Below are 24,040 nucleotides of genomic sequence, written 5' to 3' on the forward strand. Positions count from 1 at the left end.
AGATAGTGGTTGTAAATAACCTCAAGGAATGGTTTAAGAATGGTAGGTCTTAGAAGCTGACACCCACAGGGCAAAGTTAGAAAATGACTATCAAGTTGGTGGTAGTGACTGTTTATTGTGACATTTCTGGACATATGCCAATCACGATTATGTGATTAAAAGAAGATTTTGTTTTGATTGATTGTGGGATAGGAACCTGACATCGTACAGACACCTAAGTGTGTAAACACCAGAGTTGAGGCAGTGAATCTGTCTAAAAACCTGAAACATGGAAGAAAGAAAGGAAGGTTATTGTTTAATGTTCTATCGACAGTTTAATCATTAGAGATGGAACACAAGCTCAGATTTCAGAAAGACAGAGAAGAAAATCACCCATGCCCTTTCAAAGGAACCTTCCTGGAATTTGCCTTAGTGATTTAGGGAAATCCTGAATCTTGATGGCTGGACAGGAATTTGAACAGTCATTCTCCAAAATGCAAATCTGGCATGCTAACCACCTTGCTCGGTTTGAAACAAGGCACATTTGTTTGATGTGAGGTGCATTATACAGAGAACAGATAGAGAAATTTTTAAAAATATCCAGACATATGTTAAGGCTAGTTAAATTGCTTACAGAATCCCACTTCATTCCAAAGTACTACGATGCTGCACTGTCAGAATGTTTTCAATTAGCACTGTGTGGGTTCAATTGGGGCTTAATGTCTAGTGGCCAGCAGCAGTATACCTCATGGGGATTTACAAAAATCATCAAAAAATTTAACAAATGGATAAGTGTTATTTCATTAGCCTCTATTTTTGTTACAGTTAGCCAGCTGTTGTGTAACTTAAGTGCTTGAAGTTATCAGGAGCTGTGCAGTTATAGAAAGATGAGTGTGCCTTTTTGCAACACTCAAACAACAAGTATGAATGGATATTCTAAATAATGAAATGCAATTGATAAAGAGTGCTATTCATGAGGGAACTAATTTATTGTAATCTTTATTTCCGAGGGTGGCAAGTTGTCACCAACCAAACTTAGTACTTGGATGAAGAAACAAGAATCCAATTGGTTCCTTTTATAGTAACAATGTTATTTAAGCAATAAGAACTGAAATATGTTGAGTGTTTAATGGTGTAGGTTCAGAAACAATCTTTTTTTAAGAAAACGACTTTGAGTTCAGGAAAAACAAGTTTATCATGTGTGAGGTTGTACTGTTGGAAACAGTCAGTGCAAATTATGAGCAATAATGTTTTCAAATAAACATTTTAATTTCCCATTTAAAAAAAACTACTGAAATAAAAAATCATAAATAAAGTGCATTAAATTTTTGCCAGTTTACATCTCAACATGGAGCACATTTGAGAAAACTGTTCAAACTCACATAGTATCGCTTGAGTTTATTTATGTCTGTTATTTTCATTTCATAATTGTTTGTTTTCACCATACCAAAATAAAAGATAGATGAGGAATTTATCTGTCTTATACTAAGTTTAGCAGAAAATGAGTGTATTCACAAAAGACACCACCATGATATACAGAGTCCATATCTGCAATTAAAATACAGACAGAAGCATAATGCATGAGCTAAAATGCAAATATGTAATAATGTTATGTTGAATAAAACATAAGTATTTCAAGATATTTCTTACAATCAGTTACACTGCAAGGAAATTTTAATTTCATGAAATAATTTGTTAAAGGCCCTGAGAGGATTTCAAGTGAATATTATGAAGAGTATAAAAATCTTACAAAGTAAGGTTTTATCTTATGAAATTAATGGATTTGGATAAAGTAAAATCTCCACAGATGGATATGGCCAGAAGCTTACAAAATAACATTTGTTGTATAGTAAACAAACAATCCAGTCCAGCAGAAGGACTTATTTGTGGTAGCATGGTTACTGATAGACCATAAATATTTGGAAGTTTCCATATCGTCCATGACATTTCCATAATCATACTTCACAGGATCTAATGGCTTCTTGGGAATCACAGTGAAACGTTCCCAAACAGAACAGAAGGATTACCATGCTTTAACATTCCTAATATCTGCAATTCAAACAGGTCTTCCACACTTTCCACAAAATAATAAGGCATGCAGATTCATTGGATACATTAGTGTAATGAGTAACAGAGTTTATATAAAAAGTTACGTAACTTATTTTGTTCTCACATGACTGTATATTGCAGTGCTCTCACTCCAGGTTGTTCAATGGAAGATGAAGTGACCTTCAAAATATGGCTGGCATCAACATACCTGTCATCATTCACCTACAAGTTTCCATGTGGTTACATGATCATTTTAGTGTGCCTCTGCCTTTAGGATTCGTTGAAGCTTAAAAATGCAACATTCTATTAAGACAGCATTATGGCATCACATTCTGTGTGGGGCTCAGTATATTGGCTATGGAGACAATTGCCATGATACAGCAAGTGTTTGGAAGTAAAATACTATCACTATTTTGAAGTGGCGTAAGTGGTTCAAAGGTGCTTTAGAGCACATGGGAGGATGCCTATATACAAGAAGAAACAAGGATGATATGCAACATATGCATGATGTGTTGAATTCAGAAGACTGGCAGATTAATCTTTAAATGATCACAGACAATGTAGAAAATGATGAAATGACTGTGCTGTGAGACACCTGAATGATGCTGGCCATCACTGCCAGTTGGATGTTGCATCATGACACTGCACCAAGTCGCATCTCCTTCGTGGTCAATTCCTACCTGGGCCAGAATAGCATCACAACACTTCCCCAGGCTCCCAACAGTCCCAGTTTTGCCCTTTGCCTTGTAGGCATCTCTTTAAAAGGTTAGGAATTCTTACAACAGCCTCACAGTACATTTACTCAGTAATGGCATTGGTTCTCAACAACAGAACCAGTTTAAAAACAACAGTGACATTCATGATTAAAATACCAGAAGAAAGAAAGACTTACACTATCCTCTTTTTAACCTGTCTTTGCCAAAGAAAGGGGTAAAATATGCTGCTGTAAAACTTTTTGATAAATTACCAGATGAAATAAAATGTCTGACAGACAGCAGTAATAGTTTTAAAAATAAATTGAAATCGTATCGCCTTCAGAACTCCTTCTATACCATAGATGAATTCTTGAATAGGAATAAATAGATCTGTACTATAGTTATAATATATGCATTTTGTGCCATTTAAGGGAATGAGGTACGTAATAAAAATTTTAAGCATAAAAAAGAAAGAAAAAGAAAGAAAAAATCCAGCAGACTCATGTGTGCATTTATTATGTGTGCATTACATGTTCCACATCATAATGGTTACCATGAGATTGATCAATGGAGCACAATACTAACTAATTAACTGTTAGACTTTTCCCTATTCCTCAAGTGAAGGACAATGCCCTGAGATGTAGCACAGGTCAAAGCAGCTTTGATGCCCTTCTTGAAGGACATACTGAAAAAGAACTTCCAGAATGCCTTCTGAGCATGGAAAACTCATTTTTTTTCCAAATTTTGACTCATTGCTTTCTATCCAAAAGTGCTTAAATGATAAATACAGTTCTAACATGGGAAATATTATGTAATGGTAGGAGGCAGACAGTGACTATTTCGTAGAAAAAAGGAAGCAGTATTTTTTCCCAATCAGATGGCATTCTTGCTAATTTTAGTGCATTATGTTTAATCCTTGTAACAACAAATACCTTGTAGTTAACACGATGCACGATTTAAACTACTGGTTTTCATAAAATAAATGAAGAAAGCTGCAGTTAGTCAATGGATGTATCCTCTTTCATTAGTATAGGAGGACAGAAGTGGATCAGGTTGTCAGGAGAGTTTTTAAATCCCTTTACTGAGACATAGGAGCATTTTGAAAGAGAACTAAATGTATCTCAAGTGATGAATTATCAAATCTAATATGGTAAGTGATTAATGATAAATATATTCTAAGTACTTAATAATATAATTGCCTCTAAACCACAAAATATCATTACAGTTTAATTTATTGACAATTGATTACAATAAATAGTTGCATGTTTGAGAGCAGAACTACTGTTGGCTTTTTGAGGAGGAGACAGCTGAGATAGCCAATTAGTGTGCATGCAATGAAGGTTTATTTACAGACTGAGGGCAAGACAGGTTTGGATAAAGAGGAATTAAATCTTCATTAGTGTATTGTTTATGGTACATTTCAAATATGGAACTGCAATACTCACCTGCCATCGGTACTGTTGGTGACCACGGCTATCGAAGTCTTCTGGTGTCTTCGTCTCAAGCAAATTTCGGAGATGATGGGATTCCATGCGTTATTCGAGTGGTAACCACTGTCATGGTTCCTTAGATTTTCCGCAATGTGTATTTCAATGGATTCTTTGTTAATGGTGTCCCAAAAAGTTGTTGCTGTGGTCAAAATCAAAGTTTTGTTGTACCCCATTGAATGTCCATTAGAAATACAATGTTTCGCAACTGCAGACTTGCTGGGTTGCAGTAGGCAAGTGCAACATTGATGTTCTATACAACGCTCTTCCACTGTAAGCGTTGTCTGTCCTATATAGGCCATACCTCATTGACACGGTATTTGTAAATTCCCGCAATCTGCAGTTATGAGTCATCCTTCACTGAACCCAGCAAATCCGAAATCTTCGAAGGCGGACGAAAAACTACAATCACATGAAAATTATTAAGAATCCTTGCTATCTTGAAGGAGATATTTCCAACAAAGGGAAGAAAAGCTAGGGACTTGGATCAAGCGCTCTCCTCTTTATTCACTTCCCTGTTCCTGGCTCTAGTTGAGAAAGCCCTGTTAATTTGCTGGGTCGAGTACCCATTGTCTCTGAACACCGTCCTCAAATGTGCAAGTTCCTTAGGCAAATTCTCTGCATCCGAAATCATATGTGCCCTGTGCACAAGGGTTTTAAGTACACTCATGGTATGGGATGGGTGATGGCAACTTGAAGAATGCAAATACAGATCAGTGTGAGTGGGCTTATGATAGACAGAATGGAAGGCAGGAATGGAAGGCAGCTATCTTTCTCTAGTTCCATAGTAAATCAAATATTCTCATGGATGGAGTTAAGATGATGAAAAAACTCCATTAACTTTTCTTCTCCGTGGGGCTACACTATGAAAGTATCATCGACGTATCTCCAAAAAACTGTTGGTTTACAAACCACTGATTCAAGTGCTCTCTCCTCAAAATCCTCCATAAAAAGGTTAGCCACCAGAGGAGACAGAGGGCTGCCCATGGCGACACTGTCAGACTGTTCAAAATATTCCTGGTTAAACATAAAACAGTTTGAGGAAAGAACATGTCGAAACAATGCAGTGATGTCCGATTCAAACTGTTGACCAATTAGAATCAAGGAATCTGCAAGAGGTACTTTTGTGAAAATGGAAACTACAGAGCCCCCAGTCTGTTGATAAAATCAGCAGAGTTCCGTATATGATGTGAACATTTACCAACAAATGGTCTCAACAAAGAAGGTAGATGTTTGGCTAAATCATATGTGGGTGCGTCAATGTTACTCACTATAGGCCTAAAGTCAGACCTTCTTTATGCACTTTAGGAAGATCATACAGTCTCGGTGGTATGCTGCCATGTGGTCTTAACTGCATTATGGTCTCTGGAGCTAATGAGGAAGAGTTCAAAACTGCTAACGAGGAAGAGTTCAAAAGCGCACACGTCCTCCATTGCACACGTGCTGTTGGGTCTTGATCAATTCTCCGATACATAGTACCACTAAGTAGACTATACATCTTCTCCAAATACAACCCATGAGATAACAAAATGGTAGAATTATCTATATCACCCTTCAGCACCACTATTTCCGGATCTTCTCGAAGGTTCCGTAGTGCAGCTCTTTCTTCAGCGGTTATATTACTGCATTGGGGAGGAGAATATTCGATTTACTATGCACAGGGCACATACAGCGTTGGATGCAGAGAATTTGCCTAAGGAACTTGCACACTTGGGGGTGGTTTTCATAGACAATGGGTACTCGACCCGGCAAATTAACACGTCCTTCTCAACTAGAGCCAGGAACCGGGAAGTGAATAAAGAGGAGAACACGCCAGCCAAGTCCCTAGCTTTTCTTCCCTTTGTTGGAAATATCTCCTTCAAGATAGCGAGGATTCTTAATAATTTTCATGTGAAATTGGTGTTTCGTCCACCTTCTAAGATTTCGGATTTGTTGGGTTCAGTGAAGGATAATTTGTTACTATGGAAGGCGGGAATTTACAAAATACTGTGTCAATGTGGCATGGCCTATATAGGACAGACAACGCTTACAGTGGAAGAGCGTTGTATAGGACAGACAACATGACAACATGTACAGTGGAAGAGCGTTGTACAGAACATCAATGATGCACTCACAACCCAGTAAGTCTGCAGTTACAGAACATTGTATTTCTAATGGACATTCAATGGAGTACGACAAAACTTCGATTTTGGTCACAGCAACAACTTTTTGGGACACCATTATCAAAGAATCCATTGAAATACGCATTGCGGGAAATCTAAGGAACCATGACAGTGGTTACCACTTGAATAATGCATGGAATCCCATCATCTCCGAAATTTGCTCGAGATGAAGACGCCAGAAGACTTTGATAGCTGTGACCAGCGACAATACTGACGGCAAGTGAGTATTGCAGTTCCACCAGCAAGGGCGCTGTCACTGGGCAGTGTGGCCCTTCTGTCTCCGCGACTGCAATGCATGTGCGGCAGTACTATCAGCTCACTATATAAGATGGAGCAGTGAACGTCTTTGCCAGTCCTCGTTCGGCTCACCTGAAGATGGCTGGCAGTTGTGCAGCCAATAAATTGTGCAAGGAAGCTTACGACAACTGGCTGCAAGCCTGAACAGCCTGAAATCTTTTTGAACAGTTGATTTTCTGGGATAATTTCAAATTTTACAACATTCATATCTTTTGGATTGCTCCTTAAAAACTAAATGTTCAGATTAGGTAAGGTAAGTATTATATTTTTTCATTATTAATTTTTTATTGTTTCATTTGAAGTCAAATAACCATATAGGCATGGACACAGCAGTTTTATCATCTGAATTACTTATGTTAAGATGGTAATATTTCTATAAACTGGAATTATCTGTTTCAATACAATAGTTTTAGATATATTCATTTAATATTGTTCTTACTTCATCAGTTTATATTAAAAATACCACTGCAACTAGTTCCTACTTTGGGGGTACCAGTCACATATGACCTTTTACAATCTTTATGAATATAATAGAGGGATACATTCCACGTGGGAAAAATATATCTAAAACAAAGATGATGTGACTAACCAAACGAAAGTGCTGGCAGGTTGATAGACACACAAACAAACACAAACATACACACAAAATTCAAGTTTCCGCAACCAATGGTTGCTTCATCAGGAAAGAGGGAAGGAGAGGGAAAGACGAAAGGATGTGGGTTTTAAGGGAGAGGGTAAGGAGTCATTCCAATCCCGGGAGCGGAAAGACTTACCTTAGGGGGAAAAAAGGACAGGCATACACTCGCACACACACATATGTGCGGATGGATATGTGTGTGTGTGTGTGTGTGTGTGTGTGTGTGTGTGTGTGTGTGTGTGTGTGCGAGTGTATACAATCTTTTATTTATATAACAACAGAGTTTGTTGGCCTTTGACCATGTTATATTTAAGTTATCCATCTTACGTATTTCATTCCGTAACTATTCTTTCCAAAATAAATTAAAAAATATAAAGTTTGAAAACAGGTTTAAATAAACAGACAAAAGAAGGATTGATGGAACTATTGAACATAGAATGGTGCCTTTAGGAAAGGAAGAAAACATAGGTGGAGTCAGGGCTGTTTAGAATCTAAAAAGAAGATAGATGCCAAAGTCAGATTAAACTGATCTTGCACTTTCTTACAATATAAATACAAACACTTTAGCTCTCCAGCTGTTCATATACTTCAAAACTATTGCGTTATATGTTGGAATTCTAGCCATAACAGCATTTGGCACATTAACAGCTACTCAACTCTATTACTCAGAGATACTCTAGGGCAAAGAGTATAAAGCTGTATTTAGGAAAGTTGTAGCGGCAGCTAAAAAAATGGCAAATAATAAATTCATACGAGAACACAGAAATAAGACAAAAGCAGTGTGGTCAGTTGTTCAGTCTGAACTAGGAGCCAAAGTAAAAATTCATGAGATTTTGAAAATTAGACATGAAAATGAAATTATAGTAAACCCTGTTCAGATGTCAAGTTGTTTCAATGAATTCTTCATAAACGTAGTAAGATCGGATGTGGATATGACATTCTATCAGGGCATCACAAATTTGGAAAACAGCCAGAACACATCTTTTAAACAATTTGAAAAAATAACCCAAAGGGATGTGGGAAAGGAAATATTGTCTCTAAAAAACAAAACCTCACATGGGTGGGATGAAATAACAACATCTGTAATCAAGTATGTGTATGATATTATTTCCCAACCACTGTCAACTATTATAAATCAATCTTATGAACAGGGATGCTTTCCAGAGGTATTGAAATATGGTGAGATCAAACCTCTATTCAAGAAAGGATCGACAGAAGATATGGGGAATTACCGCCCTATCTCTCTCTTGCCGGTCTTCTCTAAAGTGTTTGAAAAGATTGCAGCAAAACAAATTAATAACTTTCTTACTGTAAATGATATAATTTTTAAAAACCAGTTCAGATTCCAACAGGGTAAAAGCACTGCGAATGCTATAAATGAGTTTATCCAAAAAATATGCTCCACGTTAGATAAAGGTAGAAAGGTCACAGGTATTTTCTGTGATCTGACTAAAGCTTTTGATTCAGTGAACCATGCATTACTCCTCCACAAATTACAGATGTATGGAATCAGAGACACTGCTGTAAAATGGTTTAGCTCTTACCTGTCAGGTAGGAAACAAAGAGTAATTTTAACTTCAAATGGAACCAATTATTCATCAGATTGGAAAACAGTTACCCAAGGAGTCCCACAAGGTTCGATATTGGGTCCCTATCTGTTTCTTTTTTACGTAAATGACCTACCACTTGCTATTGATGTTCATTCAGTCTTATTTGCTGATGATACATCAGTTCTAATTGAAAATGAGGTATCTGAAAATATTCCAGAAAAAGCCAAAAACACTTTAGAAAAACTTGAATCTTGGTTCTATCAAAATGGACTAAAACTAAATGTAACTAAAACCAAAATGATGCAATTTGAAGCTAAATCAGTAGAAAGGAGTGAAATAAAGATAACTTGCAATGATCAGGATATCACAGAAGCAAACCACGTGAAGTTCTTAGGCCTAAATCTTGACAAAAATTTAAATTGGAAGGTACACATAGATTACTTAGCAAATCAACTGAACAACTTAGCATTTGCAATGTGTATTTTGTCAGGTGCCACAAACATAGATACCAGAAAGATAGTTTATCACTGCTACTTTGAGTCAGTTATTCGTTATGGCATAATCTTCTGGGGAAATTCAGCAAATGTCACTAGGCTCCTAGTATTACAAAAGAAAGTAATTAGAAACATGTGTGTTGCAAAAAAACGGGAATCCTGTCGACCACTGTTAAAAAATTTAAAAGTACTATCTATCCCCTCACTTTACATATATGAGATGGTGGTGTTCCTATATAGAAATCAACATACACTAGACAATTTCCGTTTTGACCACAACTACAGCACTCGCCACAGAGATAACTTCAAACTTCCAACACATCGTTTAAAACTTTATGCCCAAACGCCAGAGTATATGGGGTTAAAAATTTTCAATAAAATAAAAGGCAGTAATATATTTAAAATGGAGATTGGTTCACTGAAAAGATTGCTCTTTACTCTCCTGATGGAAAAGTGTTATTATTCTGTCGATGAATTAATTGAGGACAGCTTCACAATCTGAACACAGGGATTGTAATACATTTATTATTTTATGTACATGTGTAGCTGTAACTTAGAAATGTAAAATATAATGTAAACTTTTGTAGTTCTCTTAAAAAAGTGAAAAAAGTTTCTTTTGTAAACCTTGACATGTCTCCTGTACATCAAATCAAATGATTTGAAAATTGTATGTAATGAGATGAATAAACCACATAACATAACATAACATAACAGTAACACAAGGATACCTTACATTCCTCTATCAACTTCTTTTTCAAATTTGGCGAAAAATATTTGAAAAACAACAAACAAGAATAGGCAAAAACTTGTAGATAATAAAATTGGAAACTAAGAAAATCAGAAACTAACTTACTTCATAAGTGTTCCACATTAGTAAGGTACTAGACAATTTGTTAATTGTTTAGAACTAATGCAGGCTCTTACCCACTTTACAGGTACACCTGCTAACCAGAACTCATACTCATTTGATTCAGAATCCTCTGATTTCTTTAACCATAGCAGATGAACAAAATACAAAATAAGATTAACAATCAAATGTCACAACTAGACATGAGAAATCGATCACTTTATTATTCAATGCAACATCTATATTATCAGTCAATTTATGTCTCTAGTTCAACTTCATCAGCTGAAAGAAAATAGTACAGAAACCGAACAATACAATTAAAAAACATAACATGAAATACACATTTTGCCTCACTTGCACTATACACAAACACTTTTGTTTGAGGCATTGTTGATATGCCACTCATGGTCCATCATGTAAGGGCATTCATGGGTCTCACGTGGTAAACCAGGTGGTCATGTTGAGAAGCAGTAGCCATTGATCTGCCATAATCATCGGAGTTCATCAGGGGGACAGTCCCTCCATTGTATTAATGTCTAGATTCACTGATGTTGCTGGCTCTTGACATGTTGTTAACTTGAAGAAGTAAAGCAAACTGCACCTAAGTGTCCATCCATAAATAACATTAAAAAAATTAACTGTCATTCACACTTATAAAGTTAGTCCTGGCTGTCACTACAGTGTAATGAAGTTTTCAGTCTGCCATCTTTCTTCTTCCTTTTACTGTTCTTTCTCATACAATAAAATAAGTTCTATTTGTACTTCAGTGGCAAATATATGACATTTATGAAATAGTTTTGAGTCCCCTGTCTCACTTGGCTTCCTCGTCTCATCCATACTTCCATCTTCTCTCTTAACATGCCCTTTTTGGGTTTACTTGCCTTTTGTGGTATTTTGGTCTCTTTTCTTCAGTTTTGGTACAATTCTCTGTGATTTTCTGAGTGTTTATCTCTTCTTTAATGGGGCTTTCTTCCGCATCTAGATGCTGTTTTAAACTGCCATATTTTATGTGATCCATTTGTGCTTGCTTCCCATAGTCTTCATAGTATATTCTCACAAATGGCTAAATATCTTCTGTAGTATTGTTACCTTTAAATGCAGCTGTCTGTTCTCTTTTGCCCTTGCAAATCTTCACTGTGTTTTCTCCTAAATTAACCTCTACTTTGATTCAGTCATCCAGTCTGCTCCTGATGTGTCATCCACATATATATTTGGGACAACTAAGGACTCCATAGTTAACATTTCTTCCTGTGTTTCAGTTCCACTATGGTCCTCTGCTTGTGTATTGATTTTTTTTCTTTCAAACAGTCTTCGTGACCTAAATCTGTACTCACGCAGATTTCTTCATTCATATCTCTAGCTGTTTCTATTTGTTTTGTTTTAGTAGGTCTCTTTCAGAAGCTGTTTCTTGATTTTCAATTTCTAAATCTTCGCATCTGGGTGTATCTTCTTCTGGTTTATTAGATGATGACAATGAAAATCCTTCAAATTCTGTAATTCCTTTGGCCAAAATTCTATTCCTTTTTTCTCAATTTTTCTTCATATGCTCTCCATCATTCTTCCATTAATGCCTCTAGCCCTTTTTCCTATTTTTCCATTAATGCCTTGAATACCTTTGTTATTTATAATTCTCTAATAACTGTTTTCTTCTTCTGTTGTCCTTTACTTGACTCTCAACAACACATGCCATTGCATGTAGCATTATCTCCAGTTTCAACCATAATGAATAATTTTGTAATAGTTCAGTCTTAACAGTGTGAACAGACATGTAAAGTACAGTCACTTTGAATTCTCATCTGTTATTCACACTCAAAATTTATGACTGTTTCAGTCAATTGTTCTCTCAGCATTTCTTTGCAAAAACTACTTTTTTCCTTATAAACTTACTTCTTGTCATTTTGCACTTTTACTACTGTGTGGCATGGTGTGCTCTATGACTTTAAAGGCTGCTCCTAGGTGTTCTTTTAGTTCCTTCTGACATTTCGTTTTTGCAAATACATTCCATTTATGTAATTCACATTTTTATTATTCTATTCAAATCCATTCTGACTTCTGGTCTGCTTCACTGCTTGACCACTCAGCAATAGGTACCATCCTGACTATGGTTGGCACATGCCTTTGATTGTTTTGTGATCATAATTCAACTTTTTAATAGCTCTCCCAGCTTATCCTCATCATGAACTTCTACACTGAAGAGTATCCTGTCTCAGTCACCACACGTAAGGCTCTAATCAGAGGGGAGGAGTAAATAGCAAACAGATAAGTTTGAAGGCAAACAATGCAACAATCATCAGTATGAAGTAAATAACTCTCCACAATCGACAGTTGCATCAAAACACTATTTATTACACTGAACTTGCCTCCTCTTTACAATATATATACAAACACTTTATCACTCCAGCTTTTCATATACTTCCAAACTATTTCTTTATATCTCAGCACTCCAGCCACAACAACCATTCAGCATGCTAGCTGCTACTCACATCTATTACTCAACAATTACCATAGTGCAAAGATATTGCAGTAAAGTAAGAATACCTTATGGGAAGGTGCCTTTAGTGTTGAGACAGAGGACAGAGATGTCCACCAATTCTACAGAGAGGACACCACCAGCTTCGTACCCACAGGCACTGAAACTGATTGTAACACACTACTATTGAAATCCTATGGAGACAGTAGCAAGGAAAGTAATAACTTCTGTCCAATACATGGACTAAATGACAAAGAGGGTCGACTTGTTAGCTTGGTACACCTTTTGCTTGTTTTAAATCCTTTAGACAAGTCAGGATAAGCAAGTGGCTTGACTGCTTATATCTAGTTGAACTAACATCCTTCCCAAAAAAATTGATACAGACTCAAATGTAGCATTCAGTAAATTCAAAACAGTACAAATCCCCTTGTAAAAAGTCCATACCAATTATTATTACCATCCAACAGAAGATTGTAAAAACCTCTAATTAGATTTTAACAGTTAATAAATTAAACCTACAGAACCCATTATAAAATACAGTAAGTTATATTCCACAAAACTTCATTCATAATTGTTCTTGAACAGACACAAACATTAAAATAGATAATAATCTTACTCTAAGCTTTTCATTGGATTGACATTATGAGTCAATTAAATCTCAAGGTAATGACCTGTCTCAATGATAATGGTAATCTCCAGTTGTGTAGGTCCTAATTGTGGGACTTCCCCAAGGTAGTGTTATAGGCCCTTTGTTGTTTCTTACCTATATAAAAGATTTAGGAGACAATCTGAGTAGCCATCTTAGGTTGTTTGCAGATGACGCTGTTGTTTATCGACTAATAAAGTAATCAGATATCATCAAATATCATCAAGGTGTTCACACAACCATAGAGCCATTGCTCTGTCATCAATGGCTACTCAATACAAGAGCTTCACTGAAGCAGCAAAGGAAGAGATTTTCTTGTTGCATTCATAAAATAATTTAATGACAATTAATCTTCAGGAAAGTCAGCATGTAATCTAATTTTTCATTCAAAAACAAAACACATCCACATAAAGTTTCATTATATACATCAAACTCTTTGAATTGTTCACTCACTGAACCTATAATATCAACCAGCAGAGTGCAAAGTGGCAGATATATTGGTGAACCTCTTCCTGCACCAAAACATGAGAAGAGTGTTGAAGGAAATTTTTCTTTGACGGGGCATGATGAGATGTGAATTGTTACTTTCATGTGTTTTCTTCGGCATATGCTGCTACAGTAGCTCCTATGTGACATTCATATACAATCATTTGCTCAACTTAAGGTCTGTATCCAAAGACTGGAAAGTTGCACAGGTCACACCAATATTCAAGAAAAGTACTAGGAATAATCCACTAAATTACAGGTCCATATCATTAACATTGATATGCAGCAGGATTAGGTATTACCTTGAAGAAGATGGTCTATTGATGCAAGTCAGCATGGGTTTAGGAAACATTGTTCTTGTTAAACACAACTAGCTCTTTACTCACACAAAGTGCTGAGTGCTATTGACAAGGAAATTCAAATTGATTCCATCTAGACTTCCAGAAGGCTTTTGACACTGTACCACATAAGCAGCTTGTAGTGAAATTGCATGCTTTTGGAATATCGTCTCATTTATGTGACTGCATTCATGATTTCCTGTCAGAGAGGTCACAGTTCATAGTAATTGTCGGAAAGTCATTGAGTAAAACAGAAGTGATTTCTGGCATTCCCCAAGGTAGTGTTATAGGCTCTTTGCTGTTTCTTATCTATATAAAATATTTAGAAGACAATCTGAATAGCCATCTTGGGTTGTTTGCAGATGATGCTGTCATTTGTCGACTTATAAAGTCATCAGAAGATCAAAACAAATTGCAGAACAATTTAGAAAAGATATCTGAATGGTGCAAAATTGTCAATTGACCCTAAATAAAGAAAAGTGTGAAGTCATCCACATGAGTGCTACAAGGAGTCTGTTACACTTCAGTTACAACGATAAATCAGTCAAATCTATATTATACTACCATAAATACCTAGGAATTACAATTATGAACAAATTAAATTGGAAGGAACACATAGAAGATATTGTGGGAAAGGCTAACCAAAGACTACATTTTATTGACAGGACACTTAGAAAATGTAACAGATCTACTAAAGAGACTGCCTGCTTTACGATTTTCCATCCTCTTTTAGAATACTGCTGTGTGGTGTAGGATCCTTATCAGATGGGATTGACAGAGTACACCTAGAAAGTTCAAAGAAGGGCAGCGCATCTTGTATTATCACAAAATAGGGGAGATAGTGTCACTGAAATGATACGGGATTTGAGGTGGCCATCACTAAAACAAAGGTGTTTTTCATTGTGGTGGAAATTTCAATCACCAACTTTCTCTTCCAAATATGAAAATACTTTGTTCATGCTGACCTGCATCAGGAAAAACGATCACCTTAATAACATAAGGGAAATCAGAACTCACACAAAAAGATATAGGTGTTTGTTTTTTTCCACATGCTGTACAAGACTGGAATAATAGATAATTATTTAGAAAGTGTTTGATGAACCATCTGCCAGGCACTTAAATGTGATATGCAGAGTATCCATGTAAAAGTAGATGTAGATGTTCCTGTACTTCAGATTAATGAAACCATGCACTCCTTTCAGTGTGAATAGATATACATTTTATGTCAAATGAGTGGCAGAAAATTTTCTCAATTTAACACTTTATGTAAATGCCAATGTGAACTTCATGACAGCTTTCATTTTATAATATTATATTGTACATAAAGTTCTGAAATATACTTTATGCATTGATTGCATTCTTAATAAATTAATGAGGTTTAATTTATGCATGTGGTTCTTGTAGGTCTCATGAAATCATTGTAAACATTGTGTGCAGGTGTCTAAATACAGTATAATGATTCAGACTCTTCTTAGTTAATCAATGTTTTGAAAGTTAAGTTGTTATGCAGTGTTTGTAGTACAACCTGACACAGATAATGAAGGTTTTATTTTTTCCAGGGGATGATAAAGTGAATGCACAGAATGTAACAAAAATTATATTTGTCAGTGGAAAACATTACTATGCTCTGGAAGCACAGAGACAGAAGTTGAACGTGAAAGATGTCGCAATTGTGAGAGTGGAAGGACTGTCACCTTTTCCTCTTAAGCAGTTACAACAGGAAATTGCAAAATATAAGTTTGCAAAAGGTAAATGGAAGTCCTAGATGCAAATATGTTTGATGCACCTAGATGTTGCGGAAGGCAAAATGTGTCATTCATTGACATTCTTCTTGATTTTATTCGTGATTGGCAGTTGAGTAAATGTGCACATGGGTGCTTGAAGTTTGAACATTAGATCAATCTAGAGATGCTGAAGAAATGTAAGGATATCATTGTGTTCAACATATTTTTTTCTGGTTGTAGTGTTCATTTGGAGTCAAGAAGAACATCAGAACATGGGTGCATGGAATTTTGCAAGAACTCGATTTGAAAATCTTCTTGGTAGAAAGGTATGATGAACACTGAATAATTAAAGATTATATAGGTGGAGAGTCAAGGCCTATTAGTAAAGTTATATTCTGTGATTATATTTTGTATTATTCCTTGAAGTTGCTGTTTGGAATTTTGGGTTTGGGCAATTATTATAAACTACCTTAGTGCCTGCTGCTTCACTTGTGCAGACTGCATGATCTGCACAGATTTTTTTTAAATTGAATTTCTATGTTGTTCACAAATTGCAACACCTTCTAAACTTCTACAATAATTAAGGCCTTAGAACCACAGTCTTTTCTAAATGTACTTCTAACCAAAAGCAAGTGTGGTAATTGGAGTCCAATGTTTTTGTTAATCATGCCTTTTGTATTCTCATGGAGACATTTCTGTAGAAACTTTCATCCCCTAATACATATTTCTTTATATGTAACTGAGGACTGAAAGACGAATTTTCATAGATTTAGTTGTTGAGTTTCTCCTGGCGTAATTGTTGATCGAACAGTGCACGGGTGTACTGCCGGTTCATTGTGTCCAACTGGCAGTACACCCATGGATGTTTGCTCATAGATTTAGCTATAAAAGGAGACAAGTAAAAGACTGTGGGTTTGCATGTGGAACAGAAGGCTGTGGAGTGGGAACAGGGAAGGGGATAGGTGAGTGAAGAACACTTGATAAGGAAGGGTGAGGCAAGGAGGGTTATGGGAATGCAGGATATATTTAAGGGAGAGTTCCCACCTATGCAGTTCAGAAAACTGGTGTTGGTAGGAAGGATACAGATGGCACAGGCTGTGAAGCAGTCATTAAAATTAAGGACATTGTGTTGGGCAGTGTGCTCAGCAACTGGATGGTCCAGCTGTTTCTTGGTCATTCATGCGGACAGACAACTTGCCAGTTGTCATGCCCACGTAGAATGAAGCACAGTGGTAGCAGCTTATGTTGTAGATCACATGACTGTTTTCACAGGTAGCCTTGCCTTTGATCAATAAGTGATGCCTGTGATCAGACTGGAGTAGATGGTGATGGGAGGATGTAAGAACATCTCTTGCTTCTAGGTCTATTACAGGGATATGAGACATGAGACAAAGGAGTTGGGAACAGGACTTGTGTACGAATGGACGAGGGTATCATGTAGGTTTGGTAGGTGGTGGAAAACCACTGTGGGAGGGATGGGGAGGATAGTGGGTAAGAGAACCTCATTTCATGGCATGACAAGAGGTAGTGGAAACCCTGGTGGAGAATGTGATTGAGTTGCTCCAGTCCTGAGTGGTATTGAGTAATGAAGGGAATGCTTCTCTATGGCTGGATGGTGGGGCTTTGGAAGGTGCTGGGTGACTGGAGGGATAAGGCATGGGAGATCTGTTTCTGTACAATGTTGGGAGGGTAATTACGGTCTGTGGAGGCTTTATTGAGACCCTTGGTATATTTTGAGCGGGACTGCTTCTCACCACAGATGCAACAGCCGTGGGTGGCTAGGCTGTATGGAACAGACTTCTTGGTGGAGGTATTGCTGGTGGTTGGTAGGTTTGATATGGATGGAGGTACTTATGCAGGTGGAGGCCAACATTGAGGAAGGTGCTTTTTGGGCCGATGAGGACCAGATGAAGCAAATGGGAGAGAAGGTGTTGAGGTTCTGAAGGAATGTGGATAGGGTGTCCTCAACTTCATTCCAGATCATGAAGATGACATCAATGATCTGAACCAGGTGAGGGGTCCTCAGTGAATCTGAAACAAGTGAGGGGTGAACTTCTGGATGGTTAGGAAGGATTGCTCTAGATGGCAAATGAATGGCGTAGGATAGTGCCATGTGTGTGCCCATTGCCATACCCTGGATATGTATGTAGGAGAGGCATTCAAAGGAGAACTAATTGTGGGTGAGGATGTAGTTGGTCATGGGGACCAGGAAGGAAGTCGTAAGTTTGGAATCCATATGCCACTGGGAAAGGTAGAGTTGAATAGTGGCTAGACCTTGGGTATTAGGGATATTAGTGTAAAGGGAGGTGGCATCAATAGTGAGGAGCAGAGCACCATGTTGTAAAGGAACAAGAACTGTGGAGAATCTGTGGAGGAAATGGTTGGTATCTTTTGTATAGGAGGATAGGTTGCAGGAAATAGGCTGAGAGTACTGGTCCATGAGAGCAGAGATTGTCTCACTGGTGGCACAGTAACTGGCTACTATGGGGCATCCTGGGTGGTTGTGTTTATGGTCTTTAGGAAGCATGTAGAAGGTAGGACTGCGGGGAGTGGCAGGGTTGAGAAGAGAGAGAGATAACTGGGAGAGGTTCAGATGGGCCTAAGGATTTGAGGAGAGACTGGAGATCCTGTTAGGTGTCTGGAATGGGGTCACTGTTGAAGGGTTGGTGGTTGGATCAAACTGACAGCTGGCAGCATCCTTCTGTCAGATAATCCTTGCAGTTCAAAACAACAGTGGTGGTGCATTTGTCAGCAGATAGGATGATAAGGTTGGGATCAGATTTTAGGTGGTGGATTGCGATTTTTTCTGTTCATTTAAGTTTGGTTTGCATATTGAGGGATTTAAGGAATGATTGTGAGGCAAGGTTCAAGGTTAAGAAATTCTGGAAAGTTAACATGGAGTGATTTGGGGGCAGTGGGGGTGGATCATGGTTGGCAGGAGGAGTGGACTGAGTAAGAAAGGGAACACATTGGTCTTAGGTAAAGTCTGATTAGTAGGGTTGGTGGCAAAAAAGGTTTTTCCACTGTACAGGCTGGGAAAAGGAGAGAGTCTTTAACAAGTCCAGAATGTTGAATTTGGGAGTGGAGGAAAAGATGAGGCCATTGGAAAGCACTGATTCTTTTGCAGGGCTAAGGCTTTTGGAGGAAAGGTTCATGACTGTGTTTCGGGTCTGTTAAGATTCTGAATTCTCTATGGTGGTGGTGGGGAGGGGGGAGGGAGTTTTTGAGAGTGGGGTAAATGAAGTAGGTTTGCAAGACAGGGTTTGTCTGCTATGAGGTGATGTGGGGGAGATTTGGAGGCTGCTGCAGATGTGGTGGATAGTGGTAGTCCAAGGTGGAAGTAGAAAGTGAACAGGTCGGCATTGTGCATTTTGTTCTAGTTCCTGGAGGAGCTATGTGTTAGATGGGATCCAGGAATTTGGGACCACACAATATCAGAACTTTATGGATGAAGAGGAGGTATCTGTAAGGAGGTTTGGGCCCGATTGACATGGTTCAGAGGGACTGTGTTGGCGAGAGTTGGGGACTGGTGGAATCTGGACAGGTAGAGGTCATATTTGGGGGAGGGGAGGTTCCATGAGCCAAGCAACAGTGCAGGAGCTGTATGTGGGACTGGGTTGCAGCTAGGGGTAAGGAAACTTTTCTGTATTGACACAGATGGAAGGAAAAAGGATATGTGGTAGAGCATAAATATGCGTAAAAATATGTAAATAACGTAGAAATACATGCAAAAAATTTCACAAAAGTGCACTAAAATACGTGAGAAAAATAAAAAAAAGAGGAAAGATGATGTAGGGAGAAGCAATATGAAACCTGATGGTGTAGGCCAATAGGGAAAGGCAAAAGTGAACTAAAGTCATCATGAAAATGCAATGAGACCAAAGATAAAAATAAATAATAAGATTGTAACATGAGGTTCAGGTCTGTGGGTGGATTTATATGAAGGTGGGGGACAGCACATGTACCTAGTTCACATCAGATTAGTATGTGTGAACTGGAATAAGAGGGCAGGAAGAGTGGGGGGAGGGGGGAAAGGATGAGGTAGAAGTTCGTGTGACACAGGAAAGTAAGGAAAACAACAAACGAAAATACATGAGAGTGACCCAAGGAGAGTGATCAATTTAATGTTCAACGATTAATGATGTTTGCTTGAGTAATGTGGCACATGAGATTCTGCACCAACTATCAACACAGTCTTGTAGCCACATGTTGTGTGTGGAGGGGATGGCTGATACAGTGTGGCCCGTAAGTGAGAGGGTGGAGTGCTGTTTGGAAGGCAACATATAGAACACAGGAAAGAAGAGAAAGGAAAGGGCAGACACTGAGTATAGGAGCATTAGAAAATACTAACAAAGAAAAACAGCATTGGGTTACAGGATGGAAGAAAAGCCATTAGGCAAAATCAAACACTGGAATATCCAGGATGGAACAGTGACAGAATTATGAAAAGAGTAGTTTGCTACTCACCACATAGCAGAGATGTTAAACGACAGACAGGCACCACAAAAAGACTATTGAACACGTAAGCTTTTGCCTAGAAGGCCTTCTTCTGAAACAGAAAACATACACACACACATTCACGCAAATGTAGCACACACACACACACACACACACACACACACACATGGCCACTGTCTTTGGTTGAAGGGGTCAGACTGTGAGCAACTGCACATGATGGGAGAAATTGGTGGTCCCCACCACCAATTTCTCCCATCATGTGCAGTTGCTCACAATCTGACCCCTTCAACCAAAGACAGTGGCCATGTGTGTAAGGAAGAGGCTGGCGCAGGAAGGGGGAGGGAGAGCAGGGTACAGGTGGGGGCAGTAAACTGCTGTTTGTGGGAGCATACAGGAACAAGATGGAGAAAGGGTAGGGCAGCTAGGTGCAGTTGAGTGATTCAACAATGGAGTGCAGGGAGGGGGAGGGGGGGGGGCGGAAAAGGAGAGAAGCAAAAAAGACTGGGGGTGTGCTTGTGGAATAGAAGGATGTGGAACGGGAACAGGGAAAGTGATAGGTGGGTTAAGGACAATATTAATGAAATTTGAGACCAGGAGGGTTATGGGAACACAGGATATATTACAGGAAGAGTTGCCACATGCACAATTCAGAAAAGCTGGTGTTGATGGGATGAATCCAGATGGCAAAGGCTGTGAAGCAATCATTGAAATTAAGAATGTTGGTTAAGTCAGGGAGCATGCCTGTAATGATTTTTCAACTTAAAACTTGATAATGTTGAATTCACGAAGAAAAAAGAGTGCAGGAACAAAAATTAGAACATCTGGAATGGGTTGCACACCTCACAGTTTAAATGGACTTGGCTGCACACTGCCCACAATAAGACATTGCAAAGAAGCAGCTTTTGTCTCATTTTATGGGGATGTGTTTAAAAAGAAAATCACATTGTGGAAAGCGACACATTCTGACAAATGCAATCCAGTTCTCTAGGCTCACTAGCATTAAAGAAAACACAAAGTTTGAAGAATTCATTGTGTCCTTGAAAGAATTACAGGGATAGTTTTCTAAACATTTTGAGGACACTGCTAATCTTAGACCATTTACTGTTTCAGTTGAAAGTGCCCCTGTGCATGTGCATACATAACTGATTGACCTGCAGGATAATTGTTGTTTTATGTTAAATTTGTATTATTTTATGCTCTAGAGCTCTGCTTAAATGTTGACATGTAGTAGTTTTGTACATCTACATCTACATGGATACTCTGCAAATCACATTTAAGTGCTTGGCAGAGGCTTCATCGAACCACCTTCACAATTCTCTATTATTCCAATCTCGTATGGCATGAGGAAAGAATGAACACCTATATCTTTCCGTACGAGCTCTGATTTCCCTTTATTTATCATGGTGATCGTTCCACCCTATGTAGGTCAGTGTCAACAAAATATTTTTGCATTCGGAGGAGAAAGTTGGTGATTGGAATTTTGTGAGAAGATTCCGTTGCAACAAAAAAATGCCTTTCTTTTAATGATTTCCAGCCCAAATCCTGTATCATTTCTGTGACACTCTCTCCCATATTTCACGATAACACAAAATGTGCTGCCTTTGCCTTTCTTTGAACTTTTTCGATGTACTCCTGCGACGGATTTTTTACGTGCGTGCGTGCGATGCACCAATTGCGACGGATTTTACGTTGCTGCTGCAATGCTATTTCTTTTATAATTTTTGTTCACCTACCTCTTTACAGTGGTAGATTTTTGCACATAAACTCCTGACTGCAGCTACTTACGAGATCACAGAAAAGCAGTGTTGAGGAAACTGTAACCTCATAGCTACACGCCGGAGGCCGCTATAAGTAAAATTTGCTGAAAATTTTCTATGTACTTTAAAGAAATGATTCGGAAAGGGGGTGTCACTCGTACTTTAAACATGAAGTTCAAATTTAAACCTTCAGTAGATCTTTATTGCTGTTAAGCAAGATCATCAGCCCACATTTACGAAAATTACTAAAGTTTCTGCTCACAGTTATCACCATACCTAAAACAGCCAGAACTTTTACCTTCCCAAATTCTGAAACCAATTACTTGTAACACAGTCAATGATTGGCCAATTACGAGTACTTGTGCACATGATATTCAGTGGTTGTCTTTAGTTAAAGTTTATGCTCGCCATAAAATACTCAGTATGAATATACTCAGTACCGCCACGCTATATAATTCAAAGTTCACTCGCGATTTTTGTCAGAACAAATTATCACAACACTCTAAAGTTTTCATAAACAGTTTCTGGTCAGTACCAGATACCATTAACACTAGACCATAACGCGGAAGTCATCCCGAGACTTCATCTTACACATAATGCGAAAAGTCACATCCAGCATAACTGCCTCCAATCAAAGCTAGCTCGCGACTCTCCTTTCACTCTCCCACACTCAAAACTATTTCACCTCGCTAGGCGGCCAACCGTCTTGCTTCTCATTGGCTGTCAGCACTTACAACCAATGAGAACTCACTTCTAGGGCGTGGCTCGCGCCAAAATCTAGCAAGCACCAACCAATTCTCTAGGCTCATTGACGTCATCAAATTAAGTAACACAAAACTCTCTAATTAAATAAACAAAACAAAATGAACTATAAGCTTTACTCTACATCTGGAAATTTATTATGTAGTTGCGAATGTCTTATACATAAGCACACATACTTGGATATCTGACATTCACTAGTAGGGGAACCACTAGTGGATTCGTTCCCACATTACAGAGTTGGAACACTTGCCAGTTCCTGTAGAGAATTACATGAATGAGTTTTAATAATACCGAACATCCCACATACTCTTACGCACGCATTCTCATTCACACACACCCTAACACACAATACACATATTTACTTAGAATTCTTGAAATTATTAATATAGAAAAGTCACAGAGGTTTTCTGAAACTAAAAACTTTCCAAATTTATATATGAACACTGAAAGTGTTATCAGGTCATCGTACATAGTCACTGAAGGTGAACTATTACATCACTGTATTTATTTAAATTCTTGACTGTTGGAAAATTATGTTTTTTTTTTTTATGGAATTTTACTAACTTCCAAAATACAACTATTTTTGATCTCAGACTTTGACATATTGTTTGTTTTCACAACAGAAAGTTGTACATCAAATATGACGTTCCTCAGGTTATTCCTTTATTAGTTATTAATATTTTTAGTTTCGTATAATGTAAGTGGCCTGCCAGCGCCACTCCACTGCTTTCACACGCGCAGCTGCAACAGATGGTCGTGACGTCAGTCTGCAGGACACAACTCTTCCGTTACTGACTGTATAATACTCTACCGGCTTACATTGCAGCCCACATACATTCTGAAGTAAAGCTTTTAATAGACAAATGGGCGCACGCACACTAGCTGCGACGCCACACACCTCCTGAGGAACTAAAATTTTTAATTTCTTAACAAATTTTTGTTTCTTAATATTTTTCTATTAAAGATTTACTTTAACCATTATTAGTCATTTCTGGTTCTGTATATATTTCATCCATCAATATCTAGGGCTGATGACCTACAATCAGTTAACTCTAGACATATATATATATATATATATATATATATATATATATATATATATATATATATATATATATATATATATATATATACACACTTACCGAACAAAAGCGCTGGCAGGTCGATAGACACACAAACAAACACAAACATAAACACAAAAT

At 37.8% G+C, this 24,040-nt stretch overlaps 1 protein-coding gene across 1 annotated transcript in view; it reads left to right on the forward strand.

Moving 5' to 3' along the window:
• Positions 1-24,040, forward strand: part of LOC124612717 (probable 2-oxoglutarate dehydrogenase E1 component DHKTD1 homolog, mitochondrial) — a 348,152-nt gene that overhangs the window by 303,498 nt on the left and 20,614 nt on the right. The window contains exons 17-18 of the mRNA XM_047141074.1: positions 15,697-15,885; positions 16,102-16,187. Of these exons, the coding sequence (XP_046997030.1) occupies positions 15,697-15,885; positions 16,102-16,187 (275 nt within the window). The remainder of the gene's footprint in view (positions 1-15,696; positions 15,886-16,101; positions 16,188-24,040) is intronic.

This window comes from Schistocerca americana, chromosome 4 (assembly GCF_021461395.2).
Source record: "Schistocerca americana isolate TAMUIC-IGC-003095 chromosome 4, iqSchAmer2.1, whole genome shotgun sequence".
NCBI lineage: Eukaryota > Metazoa > Arthropoda > Insecta > Orthoptera > Acrididae > Schistocerca > Schistocerca americana.